This window comes from Calidris pugnax, unplaced genomic scaffold (assembly GCF_001431845.1).
Source record: "Calidris pugnax isolate Ruff unplaced genomic scaffold, ASM143184v1 scaffold40, whole genome shotgun sequence".
NCBI classification, from domain to species: Eukaryota; Metazoa; Chordata; class Aves; order Charadriiformes; family Scolopacidae; genus Calidris; species Calidris pugnax.
Window position 1 is genome coordinate 118,472 of NW_015090796.1, and position 13,964 is coordinate 132,435.

Genomic DNA, 13,964 nt, shown 5'->3' on the forward strand with positions numbered 1-13,964 from the left:
TGCTCCTTCCTCATGGCATTTCTGTATTAACGGGGAAGGGAGTTTAAAAATAAAACCATAAAAAATCCCACAATACAAACCACCAACAACAACAAAAAAAAACAGATTCCATGAACGTGCTGTTTTTCTAGGAGGAAGAACTTTCTTGTCTCTTTGTTTGGTGAGGTGGTGTGTTCCTTTTCTGGCCAGCATGTCTACTGACCTGTCTAATAAAAGAAGAATCAGAGATTTCTAGACACACAAGGTGGTATCTGGGCATGGGCAAGGTTATGATGGGATTTGTTTGGGTTTTGTTAGATAAATAGCCTGGGGAGAGCACAGTCTGTGACTGCAATTTGTGAAAAAACAAGTTACCACTCTGGTATCACAAACTCTCACTGTCAGTTTTGGGCCACAGGATTCTCAGAAAGCAGTATAACTGGGTGTGAGGAGTCAGGCACTGCAGTCGCTCAATTGGAGACAGGCAATGTGATTCCACACTTACTAATTGGGGAAAATTGCAGCAAATACTAGTAGCCACTATTGTGTTTCAGAAAGTCTCTGCACGTCCGTGCATTCTTTGCAAAGCAGCAGCTTGTTAAGGACCCACAGACAACAGGCTTTGTTTTATTTAAAAAGTGGGTGAAAAGTACAAGTGTTGTTTCTTAGAACAAATCTGGTTTGAGTTATAATTCTTGGAAGTACTGTGATTTGAACAGGTAAAATAACATGTAGTGTGACTTCCAGAAGCTCCATATGCTCCACCCTAGAAGGTAAAGCAACAGATGGCTGGTTTTCTGTTTATGCTTTTTTTATGAGTTTGTTCTGAAAAACACTCTACAGGTATCTGCTTTTATTGAACAGGAGATGTTTAGTTCCAGCAAGAATAAAGCACCTTAGCTGGCAGAACTCAAATTGCTTGGAACATGCTCAAGGTTCACTTTTTGCTACAGAACTGTTTTTGCTTCCACTAGCCCAAAACTTGTGAAGCCAAAGGAGAACTAGAGATCTACCCTTTGCATGTCTGTACCTCTAAGGGTAGGACAGGTTCAAAATGTAGGGTGGAATTCAAATGTATTTTGAGGATGTATTCACTGAAAATGTATTTATTGTGTCCAGTTCTGGGCTCCCCAGTTCCAGAAGGACAGGGAACTGCTGGAGAGGGTACAGCAGAGGACCACAAAGATGATGAGGGGCCTGGAGCATCTCTCTATTGAGGAAAGGCTGAGGGACTTGGGTCTTTTTAGTCTGGAGAAAAGAATGAGGGGGGATCTGATCAATGCCTGTAAATACTTAAAGGGTGGGTGTCAGGAGGATGGGGCCGGTCTTTTTTCAGTGGTGCCCAGGGACAGGACAAGAGGGAACAGGCACAAACTTGAACGTGGAAAATTCCATCTCAACATGAGGAGGAACTTCTTCACTTTGAGGGTGGCAGAGCCCTGGCAGAGGCTGCCCAGGGAGGTGGTGGAGTCTCCTTCTCTGGAGACACTCAAACCCACCTGGACAAGTTCCTGTGGGACCTGCTTTGGCTGGGGGTTGGACTGGATGGTCTCCAGAGGTCCCTTCCAACCCCATTTTGTTCTGTGATTCTGTGACAGAAAAAACATTACTATTTTCACATGTCAGTTTCTGGAATGCTCCTTTGTGCAGAGCAGGAGGAAAATGCCATGTTGGAAGCATCCTGAGAGTGCTTGCAATGCTGCTTTCTGTAAATACCTAAATGGAAGCATCAAAGTATCTTCTGATATTTGGAAATGAGAATTCTGATAATCACTTTGAGCCTTCTTTTGGTTTTAGGGTTTAAAAAGCTGCCCCGAGCACCCAGCTCTGTTTTTGTTGTTGAGACAAATTCAGTGTAAGCAGCTGTTGCAGACTCACAAAGAACTTCCAGACAATGTCCTGCAGGAGCTTCACAAGACAGTCATGGCCACCTCGACTTCAGTTGCAGCCTGGCAGGTGAGTGTGGGTCCCCTCCCTGAACTGGGTGTGCTGCTCTCCTCAGAGTATGCACTCTATGTGGGTGAGAGTTTGTGTCACTGTTTGTTTTTGTCAGCCAGTGACAGAAAAAACAGCTTACGTCCCATTCTTTATAAATTTGTAACATTATGCTAATCTTCTTTCGTAGTTGAAATAATAAGGAGTGTTCATAAGAGCAAGCAGGCATGGAGGCAGAATTACAACTTGAGATATGTTGCTGGCACCCATATCTTTAGGGATCTGTCAGCAGAAACCAGTGAAATATTTTGTAGCCCATAAGAATAGATGGAAGTAAACAGTTTCCTAGTGTACTAATATACATTTCCTTATTCAGGGTGTGAAAAGCTGAATAAGTCTCTTTCTCCATGGTCTGACGTCGTGTCACTGTTCTGTTCCATAAGCTGAGTCTGCAGGGAAGAGAAATCACTCCCAGGAATGCTGATTGCTCACTCCCTTCCATGGCATCACTAGAGATCATTTTTAGTTCAGTGTGAAGGTGCTATAACTTGCTTCATATGCTGCTTTTGTGAGACAGTCTGAGAAGCCTGTCTCACACATGCCAAGGGATCTTTGGGGTGATGCAGCCCACTTAATTATTCATTTCCTAACTGTTGCTGTTAGTTACGGTTACTTGTCTTCCTTTACCAGTGTTAGCAGCACGTTGTTTAGAAAAACTCCACAAACTTTTACAGTCCTTTCCATGGTTCTGTAGGATTTGTGGTGCTCCCTCTGCCTGCTGCAAAAATAAAGCCCTGTTTGTGGTAAGATTCAGTAAAGGTTAGAAAATCAGTGCACGGCTGTCTACAGATGGTTATTTCACTTGTTGCAAGGCTGCAGATCCTCTTCCCCACTGCGATGTCTCGGTTTCATTTGTGGAAAGGTGCTTTTTTTGATGCATTTTTCTTTGGCTTCTGAGGCTTCATCTTTCTGAACTGCAGAAGTCATTCGGATTGGATTTGTAAAATACAGGGCCATGCAAGACATGATTGTATCCTGTTTCAGTAAAGTATTTTGAAAATGGAATTAGGGCCTATTCTTCATGCATCCCTTGCATAGACAAGCATCATCTTGCTTACAAGCAGGGAGAAGTGAAGTGTGTGTGGTTTGGGGGGCTGAAGAGTTGTTTTGGTTTTTTAAATCCAGGCCACAGAAAAGATAGCTCTGAGGAAGATCCTTTCAGTCTTCAATTAAAGAAGATATTTCTCAGGGCTTGGATAGCATTCTGAAAAAGCCTGGCTGCTGTATCTGCTCCTAATGGATAGATCTATGCTTTTATATTTTCTGGCTCTAGACTTCCTAGGAGTTTGATAAATGTTTTGTCTTACTCAGCTGTCGTGATGCCTTGCAGTTTTACTAAGTTAAAGGGGCCATTAACTTTGCTTTTTGCTTAAGTTTTTGGCTTATTATTTGTTTTGCAAGATTTAGGAGTGCTGCTGAGCTCCTGATCAGACGGCTGTTCTTCTTTTATGCTGTGGCTTTACCAAGAAAATAGAGAAAAGCTGATCCAGGAGAGCTGCCGTTGTGCTGTTGTGTGAGGGCTCTCTTCTCCTTCATATCTTGAGTGCTAGGTGTCTTCTGCAGCAAAGAACTGAGGCCAAAGAAAGTTGGTTGGTTTTTTTTCTGCACATGAATGGATGTTCTGCTTTACAAAGCAGTCCTGCATCTTGGTGTCAAGGATGCACAGTCTCACTAGTGCTAATAAATACTTTCTTGTGTGTCTCTTCTTAGTGATATATAACTTCTGTCCATCAGAAAGGGCTACAGATTTTGCCCCTTCTAACACCAGGCAATCTTTGGCTAGCTTAAAAGCAAGGGAATTGGTTTTTTTTACGTTTCTTTTAGTTGTTGATCCAGCAAAGAATATTTCTAAACATGGCTTATCTTCTTTATGCATATCATGTACGTGTCAGGGATTTGCAGACTTGTGGCTGCGTCTGCTTCGAAAAATGTGACATGACTATAGAATTAAAGAGGGAGGAGTTAGAGTCCTTTTCCTTCTCTTCGTGAGCAAATCCAGGACATCTTGTGCTGGTGGAGTGGGCAGCAGGAGCATGAAACTCTGCACAGATCCCAGTGGCTACTTCCTTTGCCCATCTGGCTCCTCCAGCTGGAGGTCACCCCTGCTGGGTTCTGTAGCCCAAGTCTACACCCATCATCTCAGCTCAGGCTCACATCGTAATGTCTTTCATGTTATTGGCATTACTCAGATGAGCTGGAAAAACCTTTGTTCCAGAGGAAAAAAATTATCTTTTCATCTCAACAGAAAGTCTAGAAAGGAATGAGGCACCACACATTGTTCTTCTGGTCCAAAGGGTGACTTTTGCAAAGCCAGTGGTGTTACTTGTTCACCTGTGAGCAGTCCCCAGGTTAAGACAGCTATCAAATAGCGGGCTGTGGGTGGTCAGGGGGACTCTGGAATAAATCACTGTACTAAGATGTACTGCCAGCTCCTTTTCCTGCAGAAAACTAGACTACAGAGTGTTGTTGGAATGAGGGCTGGGCGGGTGGTTTTTGTTTTAGCTAATGGTGTGCTGTGGCACTCTCACAAATTGAACTAAATGATATTGCCTAACGGGCGTGTGTTTGGGTGGCTCCATAACTGGTTTTGTTGGATGTTTTGTCTTTTCAGTGGCTGGCAAAAGTGTATCAGTCCCAAAGGATGATGGTTGGAGCCGAGATGTGTTACAGGAAAAGCCTGCAGTTGGCCTCACAGCAGGGCAGCTGGAGTGGGAAGTTGTCCAGCCTGCTCGGCCTCGCCATGCTTGCGCTGGAAGTCTGCATGGTAGGATAATCCAAATTGCAGAACTGCATGATTTAATAGGCAGGAGTTTGTAGGGCTTCTGCAGTCTTTAAATGAAGCCTCTGCTTAAATGACTGCGTCGTATGAATTGCAACTAGAGAACGAGATGAGACTGCAATTGGATGTAGACTGTTTTTAGAATGTCTCTTCATAAGAGATGTTGCTGTGAAATAATCACGTAGAGCCACTGTGGACATAAAAAAAGGCTAACTTGTTCAATAAGGCTTATTTCTCTAATAACAGATTCAGTCTGATCATGCAAATTTATGTCTCTGTTCTGACAACTGCCTTAACAAACATTTTTCCTGCACCACTGCATGGAGGCTTCAGTCAAGTTTCAAGTAACTTTATGCTGTATGGTCATTTCTAGAGATGGTGCCTTGCCTTGAAGCATAAAGACAATCTAAGGGAAGTGTATGTTGTGGTAAAAAGAAAATTATTCTACTCCTTGCACTGAGGGGCCAGGTGAACATAACTCACGTTCTTGGCGAGTGTCTGCTCTTTTTAACTGTTGTCACTCTAGAAAGTTGAAGCGCACTACCAGACTTCTCTAAGGCCTGGTGTAAAAGATGGATACCACTGTGATCTTAGCTAACTTTTTTTCCTGTATTTTAAGGTGATTGAGCTAACAGCCATAATCCAAATCAGGCAAAGGAACCCCAATTATCCTGAGTGCTTATGTAGGAAAAGGCAGGGAGTTTTACCAGGGATAAAGCTGCAAAGTTGTTGCTTCTGGTGGGGAAAGAGAATCCCCCTCAGTGCAGACAAGTTTCTCTCTCACGAGCCAAATGCTTCAAGTGGCAGAATTTGTCAAGTGCCAGTTTTTTCCTCCCATGATTCTTACAGTTTTCTAGTGGTTTGCTGCCTGTTTCTTCTAGCTCTTAAATATCTCCACAGGTTGCAAGGTGCCCTCTAGCTTAATTAATAATTCTTCAAATGCTGGCCTGAATTGCCTGAGAATATACAAGACTTTGTTTAAAAATGTAATTAGTACGAAATTGATTATCTCATCTCTGCTTTTTTGCCTGAGCAGAGCAGCTGATCAGTGGATTTCTGTTCCATCTCTCTAATCTGCACCGGCTTAATGAAACGTGCAAAAGCCTGGTGAAAACCTTGCTCAGATCCAAGAGAGCTCTGTGTTTGAAAATTGCTTGTCTCCCAATTATCTGTCCAAATGAAAATTTGGGGAGCGCTTCAGCTACAGTGGTTTGAATGTTCTCTAGACACAATGGGGATAATAAGATTTTTTGTAAGCCAAAAGATACAGGGATTTGTTCAATAGTTGCTCTATTAGGTAATTGGGTACATGGGATGAAAATTTACAATGTGGACAGCAAAAAAGTGTTTGTGATTAAAACAAGCGTTACTAAAACATGTATGGAAAAAAAGATTGTTTGCATAAACGAGCAAGTGGAATGCTGGCAAGGCTGGCCCTAGAATATTTAGCATGACTTGTCCAGGCTTTTCTAACCACTGTTTGTTGTTGTTTGTAATTTTGGTTTGCTTTTTTTTAAAAGACATTTCTTTCTAACCTGCCAAATACTTTCTATAACTCAGAACAGCTGGAATTAAACCTGCTGTCTAGAGAGCTGCAAACAAAAAACAATTTACGTGACATGCTACAATAAAGCTCCTTTCTTTTTTTTTTTTTTCTTTTATTGTAGGCTAATGTCTCCAATGAACACTGGCCATCCTTGGTTCAGGAGGCAACAGCTGAAGCTTTGAAGCTTTCTCCCTGCCCCCTGGCAGCTCTCCTGCAGGCGCTGCTGCAGTATAACCGCAAAATGGGAGCAAGGTGTGTGTGATCTGCTCAGTGTGCATGGAACACACTGTTCAGAGGTGCAGGCGGTCATTATCCCCAGATCTAACTCCAAAAACTAAAAGAAAATTGAAGAGAGGAATTAATTCTTGAAGGTGGGGGGGAGGGTTAGTAGTGTGGGGAGCAGGAAGCAGCAGAATCTTCTTACTTTTCTAAAAAAAAACATATATGACCTTCATACTTTGTGAGTTCGGTTATTAAATCTAGTTTGTCTCTTTACAGTATTTTTGGTTGAGCTATGGAATATTCTTGAAGGTTTTGCTCAATAATTTTACCTGGTTTTATAGATATTCCCAACAAACTGGGTTACTTTCTCTATGGGCTTTTAAAGAGATGACAGGCAGCCTACTGTGATTGTGACTGTTGTTGATTATAACAAAAACGGGCTGAAAACTTATTTAATCAATTAATATCCGTCTTACAACAACTTCAGATATTAACTTAAGTGAACAGTAAGCTATATCACAAAGATAGAATCATTCTGTGACTCTGTGATCTAATTGCATCTGCCTAAGTGCTTCAAAATCCCCAAACAAGAAATTAATCTTAACTACTAATAGCAAACAAAAAATAGATGTAACCTCTCAACAGCCTGTCAAGTCACAGTGTACTGGAAAACCATATTTCTTATACAGGACAGAATTCTTGAAAAAAGAGCCAAAGCTGATGGAGCACCAGTGAGGGAATGTGACATCCCTAAATTTAATTGCCAGTTTTTGCCAGATTTCTTATTTGAAAATGTCTTGGTTAGCTGTAAGCTGACAGTCTTGAAAGGTACTATCAGCCAAATAGAATTTTAGACTTTGTGTAGTACTCTGTTCCAATTTCCTTCTCTCCTGCAATTTCACATCCTACCTCTGTGTTTGCAGGAACTGCAGGACCTTTTGTGAGTGCCTGCATTAAATACATCTGTGTGTAATATTAAATTATCTTGGGATCATTGAGATTTATGGTAGTACCTGCTTCTCTCAGGTGCACTGTCTTCCAAAAGATCTGGTTTATAGCTCTTAAAAAAGGAGAATACCTGAAATCAGAGATTGTGCTGAGTTGACAGACAGCATGATGTTTATCATATTATAGCAGCAGTCGTAAAATCTGTGTCGTCAATATAATCTGGGTTGGTTGCTAGTTAATGCTTTAACTTGAATGTAGTATATTAAGCCTAACAATGGTGGCAGTACTAATTAGCATTCTAGATGGACTTACAGGAACCAAAGCAATGCACAGCTCTGCTGCCTCACTCTTGGGCGCTGTGGAATTAAGGACATTCCCATATATTCCTCCTGATCATTGTTGCTTTCTCTGGGATACTGGTGTGTTACATTCCACCCGGTCAGTTGCATTTGATTTGGATTATATTTTGGTTTTATGTTTCTAGGGAGACCCGTCGGATGTTGGAAAGATTGGTGTATCAGCCAGGGAACCCACAATCCATAGCCTCAGTGGCACGCTGGTACCTCCTGCAGCACCTGCACGCCAAAGATGATCACCAGTTAATAGAAGTAAGGCTTCTATATATACAGACTTCCATTTTATACGGAAATTCAATCTATTTACATTAAAGATTGTCCTTGCAACTTGGAAGGGAGGAATAGGAAGGGTAGGGAGGTGCTGGCTCGCCTGTCCCAGAGGTTGCAGTGTTTAAGGATTCTATACTGAAAGAACGTATCTCAATTTTTGAAATTGCATGCAGTTTGTTTGAAGGTCTTCCATTCCTCCATGCAATACTATTGAAAAACAAACAGTAAAATCTCTCTCTAATCCCAACTGTCAAGAATTCTACTAGTGACTTTGCAGTCAACATGAGGAACCATTTTGTCACAATTTTACCAGAACATATTAATGCACTAAAAATGTTAATTCCCTCTAGCCTGGCTGGAACAGTGTGATGTCCTTGACCCAAAAGATCTGAACAGTTGAGTGCTGTACTTAAGACTTTTATTATTTCAGTAATGGTACATTATTTTCAGTACATAGCAGAGAGTACATTGGTTTCCGTTGATAGTATTTCACAAATGGATTTGGTCAAGCTCACAAATCCACACATCTCTTTCATGTGATGCAAAGAGGTGGTGGCTGCTAATTGCTACTCAGACTCTGAACACACTCACCTAATAATCTCCTCACTGGCACAATGAGCTCTTTTGCCCAGATTAAAAGCCCTTCCCTGGTGAAAAAACATTGAATCCGTAACAAAATAGGTTTGGAGGTACCACACATCAGGCAGGCTCAGCACTGACAAAAATCCATACACAGACACACAGGTTCAAAATAAAACCCACTGAAATTAATGAGTTCAGATAGTCCCTATAGGATCTCATTGCACTTGCTTCTGCAAAGTCATCTGTACCCCACTGGTGAGCACAATAGAAATAGTGTCTAGAGTAAAGATTTGCCTGATTCTACTTCATGGTTCTCCTTTTTAATATGTATAAAATGATCAGATTTCGAGAGAAGTGGCAGAAGCTTTATGAACATCTGTGAACATTAGGCTGTCACAGGAGCTTTTTTAACTGGTAGAAACGCTGGATATAGGGGGTGTGGAAAGTAAATCAAAGAGGGGTGAATTTAAATGGGGAAGGAAAAAGGATACCTTGGCGGTTTTGTGTAAGTAGCTGCCAGGAGTGCTCCTGTTTGGCAAATTTAGATTTGTAGAAATGTACTGGCATGAGGGAGATGGGTCTCATCTGTCTCTGCCCGTTTAATTGCCAGCAGGTAACTTACTCCTCAGACTTGGCCTCAGCCTCAGGTGATGCTGCTGCAGCACATTGCAAGTGGGCAGGGGTTTTGCAAGTCACTGGAAGGTGGGGGTTTAGCTGTCTGATGTTTTAAGGGAGCTGATGTGTTGAGTTAATATGCTCTATCTGGGCTTATGGGATACTGCATAACAGAAATTAAAATGCATTTGAGATTGCCAGTAAAATAATAACAGTAGAATGTTAAATTCTCAGGTTTTTTTTGTTTTTCTCTGCAGGTGCTTATAGAAAATGCCAAAGCTAATGGGGATGCTAGAGCTCTGGAACTACATGAGAAATTGTCAGCAAGTGCCTAGTATGGACTATCTCAAGTGAAAAATCTCCATTCATGCAACTTACAGTCAATCTTACAGGAGTATATGGGGTTCGGGCTTTTTTATCTGTTTGTGTCTGTTGTTTGTTTTTTTTGTTGCAGCAGCTGCAACTTTGTTTTTCGTTTTACTTTTTCTTGAACAAAAGTATGTTATTTTCTTGTTGAGAATGGGTTTCACCATAGAAATACTTTTGGAAGGACACCTGAATTTTGCTATGGCTGTCTTCCTCACTGAAACTTCAGCTCCACTAGCAATGGAAGGCACTTGTCTGCCTTTGCCCCCTGGCCACACACAGAAGTACAATATTAACTGCACTGGTGGTGATGAAAGGCTTTCTTGGCATGGAGTCTTACTGGTTAGGCAGCAGCAAAATTCTCTTCCAGGTACTGCAAATTGTTTGGAGATTTAAAATCTCTATATTCCTCTGTGTCATGGTTTCAGCCAGCAGCTAAGCACCACGTCAGCCCTCACTCACTCCCCTGAGTTGGGATGGGGGAGAGAATTGGAAGAGTAAAAGTGAGAAAAAAACACTTGGCTTGAGACATAGACAGTTTAACAGGTGGAGCAGAAGCTGTGCACAAGCAAAGCAGAAGGAGGAACTTGTTCCCTGCTCCCCATGGCAGGTGGGGGTTCAGCCATCCCCAGGAAAGCTGGACTCTGTCAGCTCAACAGTGACTTGGGAAGACAAATGCCATCATTCCCAATGTCCCCCCCTTCCTCCTTCTTCCCCAGCTTTATATTCCCAGTGTGGAATGTCAGGGAATGTCCCTGTGCTCAGTCCCCTCCCGGCTCCTTGTGAGGAGTAGAAATGGCCTTGAGAGCTCAGCAACATCCAAACCCACCAGTGGAACCAACACCATAGGGTCCTGGCTGCGTCCCCTCCCAGCTCCTTGTGAGGAGCAGAAATGGCCTTGAGAGCTCAGCACCATCCAAACCCACCAGTGGAACCAACACCATTCCCATCCCAAATCCAGACACAGCGCTGCACCGGCTCCATCCCAGCCCAAAACAGAAACTCTGAGTTACTTTGTTTTGCAGTTGAGACCCAAATCCAACTTGGAACTTCATGTGTGCTGTCAGTTCATACTTTTTAAAATTCTTTATAGTTTTTTTTTTTTTCCAGCTAATCCTAACCATGGCAGCATGTCCTCTTGACTGCAGGCTTCAGTAAACATTCCCATCAAGAAAAGCTTGTCATCATCAGGGACAGGGCCATATCTATAAATGTGTATGACAGGCTCTATTTATGTCTCGGTAATTCTGCTGCTGACTGCTTAATTGGATGAATCATGACAGGGGTTCTTCAACGTGATGTTATTTTGCCTTTATGTACATGAAAATAATAATAAAATAATAATAAAGCAATGATTCTAATCTGTTAGTGTTACTGTTGGGGGGGTTTCAGGCTGTCGACAGGAGTCACAATAGCTGTCCCCGTCCTGGTTTTCAAAGTTTCTTAAAATTATTCTCTTTCTGCCAAAGTCTGATAGAGTCCCTTATTGCAGAGGAGAAAGGGCGCTTCCAGGGTCTGCAGTGCATTGAAAATATCCTTTATTTTGGAACCAGTTCTGTAGGATGCCAAGCTGGGATGTGTCATTTAAAGAGTAAAACTAATCTCCGGGGGCTGGGGTTCCTGCTCTGGAGGTGAGTAGAAACCTCTCTGAATGGCAAGAATCCCTTCTTGTCTCCCACACTTCCCTCCTCCCACCCATCTCCATGCAAAACACCTTCCTTAAAAAGAATTTTTTCGGGGGTAAATTTAGCTGGATTGTGGTTCCCTTCACAGCCTGCTGTCACGTCGCCTTGAGCCGCCGGTGGCTGCCGATGCTGGAGGGAGCGCAGCGGAAGCCGGGCTCGTGACTCCCCAGACGAGCCATGACTTTGGGTTTTTTTTTAGCTTGCTGCTATTAAAAGCCCCGGAAAAGTTCTCTCATCCGGCAGTTCGTATCCTTGCCTGTGGTCCTGGGATCTGTGGGATCTGTGCCTCCTCCTCTGGAGGTGGGAGAGGCACCGTCGCGCGGTAAGCACTGCCCACCCGGGTTGATGCCTTCACCAGAAACTCTTCTACGTGAGCATTACAGTGTTCGGCACCAAACCCTGGGTGTCTCTAACACTGGGGAGAACAGACTAATAACTAGAGAAACCCACTGCCTAACTGTCAGGTGTTAAATATTCAACATTGGGGAAAAAAAATTAAATTACGGTGTTTTTTCTCTTCAGAAGGACCCTGAATCCAGTGATGAACGCCTCAAACAAGAGCACTGCACAGCCCAAAAGCTGCGTTACATGCCCTGCAGGGAAAAAAAAAACAACAAAACAACATCCCACCACGTATCTCTACCACCTACTCGGTGAAAAGTGCTCAGGGAACACGAGTTTACATCTTGGCTTCTGCAAAACCCAACGGTATCAGGTAAAAAACCTTGCTCTCCTCATTTTTCATGGTGTGTAGCCTCCAGGGAATCAGGGCTCGGAGGAGGTCTGCTGTGAAAACCTGTGAGTTGGTGCAGGCTGAGATGGGGCTGTATTTCATGCTGCCTCAGAGCTCAGCCTCAGAACACAGGGTTGTTTGTGGATTTCACAGCGGCTGCGAAGGGGGAAAAACAAATATTCCCCAACTAATTTGTTTTATCATGTTGGTTTATGCCGAAGGCAGAATGGAGTGAGATCTAATCAATTTGGAGGTAGAACTTTTTGCCACTTCAGACGTGAAGGGTTTTATATGCTTCTTAAAGAGCCTCTTATACAAACATGAGACGGTGGCTTGCTTCTGAGAATATTATTTGTTTGGTTGAGTCATGCATAGTCATCTCATTCTCTGTATTTCCCAAGAATTGCTGGATTGGTTTTCTACTCCAGTTATGAGCTTCTCTTGGAATTAAGTGTCATGAAGTTACATTAGTTACATTAGCCTTGCCTGACCTCAGAGTTTAACAAACACACAGATACATACTTCTCTCTCCCCAGTACTTTTGTTTGATACCTTTTACATCTAAAAAAACCCCAAATTTTTAAATTCATAGCTATGAACCTCTTGAGGAATGTTTTGATGCTGCACAAGTGACAGTTAAATAATTTGTAAATTTGGCATTCTCAGGGGAGAGAGAGGTGGAGTTTGATCACAGTGTGGAGCGATAAATACTGAGGTAACTCCTTCATGAAGTCACTCGAACGATAGCAACGTTCCAAGTTTCATGTGTGATCCATTTTCATGTGTGATCTGAATTCATGATGATGCCCTCGAGCCCTTCTGCTGTAGTCGTACAAATCAGGGGCTGGGTAGAGCAGTATTTGGTTGTGCTGTGCTGCCAGGTGAAAGGATGGATGGATGGATGGATGGATGGATGGATGGATGGATGGATGGATGGATGGATGGAGAGATGGATGGAGAGGCAGACAGATGCACAGACAAATGTACAGATGGAGAGATGGACAGAGAGGCAGACAGATACATAGGTGGATGGATGGATGGATAGATGGGTGGATAGATGAATAGAGATATGGATGGAGAGACAGATGGAGTGATGGATGGATGGATGGATGGATAGATAGGTAGGCAGGAAATGTGCAGCGATGCTTCTGTCCTTTTCTCTTTCCCAAGGTTAGACTCTGAAGGTTGTCTTGGCTTTTTTCCTTTTTTCTTTGTTTTTTTAACACCGTGCGGTTTCAGAAACACATTCACCAGTGACCTTGTGTTTCACCTTCCTGCTGTTCCCTGGTGCACCGGTAGCCGCAGCATCCAGCCTGCCCGGCGGGGAGGCAGAGACACCTCTGCTGCTTCACCCCCAGCCAAGTACATGCACAAAAAATGGCAAAAGCACCTAGAACGAGCTCAAAAAAAAGGCAGTTTGGAAAGCTGCCCTCAACCCCAAATGTCTTGCTATGGCTGCACTATGGACTTCAAGTCTACAGTGAAGGCAGAGCCCCCCATGATGGAAAGAACATTCAGTGAGACAAAAATGCAGGCTTGGAGTAGTTCAGAAGCTACTTCAGGGATTTGGGTGTTGCTGGTTTCCTGCTGTAGGAATTGTAGGAAATGTGACAAACACAAATCCAACACAAAAACAGGGCTGGGAGCCTTTCCTGTGGAGTTTGGTTTTGAAGATCCTGGCCACACACAACATGCAGAAAGGTCGTCTGTGTCTGCGATGGCCATTCTTTGTCTTTTGCAAGACATGGCTGATTTCTGGGACTTCTTGCTCACTAGAGGAACTGTAAACATGCAAAGTGTCTGCCTGCCTGAGCAAGGTGATTAATTGCCCAAGCAGTGCTCCCTTCTGCAATGGCCATTCTTTGTCTTTTGCAAGACATGGCTGATT

The 13,964-nt window shown here is 43.0% G+C and overlaps 1 protein-coding gene across 3 annotated transcripts in view; it reads left to right on the top strand.

The window, feature by feature from the left end:
• The window catches only part of TTC37 (tetratricopeptide repeat domain 37), a 54,871-nt gene extending 44,389 nt beyond the window's left edge, over positions 1-10,482 (top strand). For all 3 annotated transcript variants that reach the window (XM_014936875.1, XM_014936874.1, XM_014936876.1), the window contains 5 exons: positions 1,777-1,935; positions 4,586-4,738; positions 6,421-6,551; positions 7,954-8,077; positions 9,550-10,482. In XM_014936875.1, coding sequence (XP_014792361.1) covers positions 1,777-1,935; positions 4,586-4,738; positions 6,421-6,551; positions 7,954-8,077; positions 9,550-9,627 — 645 coding nt within the window. In that variant the 3' untranslated portion in view covers positions 9,628-10,482. The remainder of the gene's footprint in view (positions 1-1,776; positions 1,936-4,585; positions 4,739-6,420; positions 6,552-7,953; positions 8,078-9,549) is intronic.
• Positions 10,483-13,964: the final 3,482 nt, after the last annotated feature.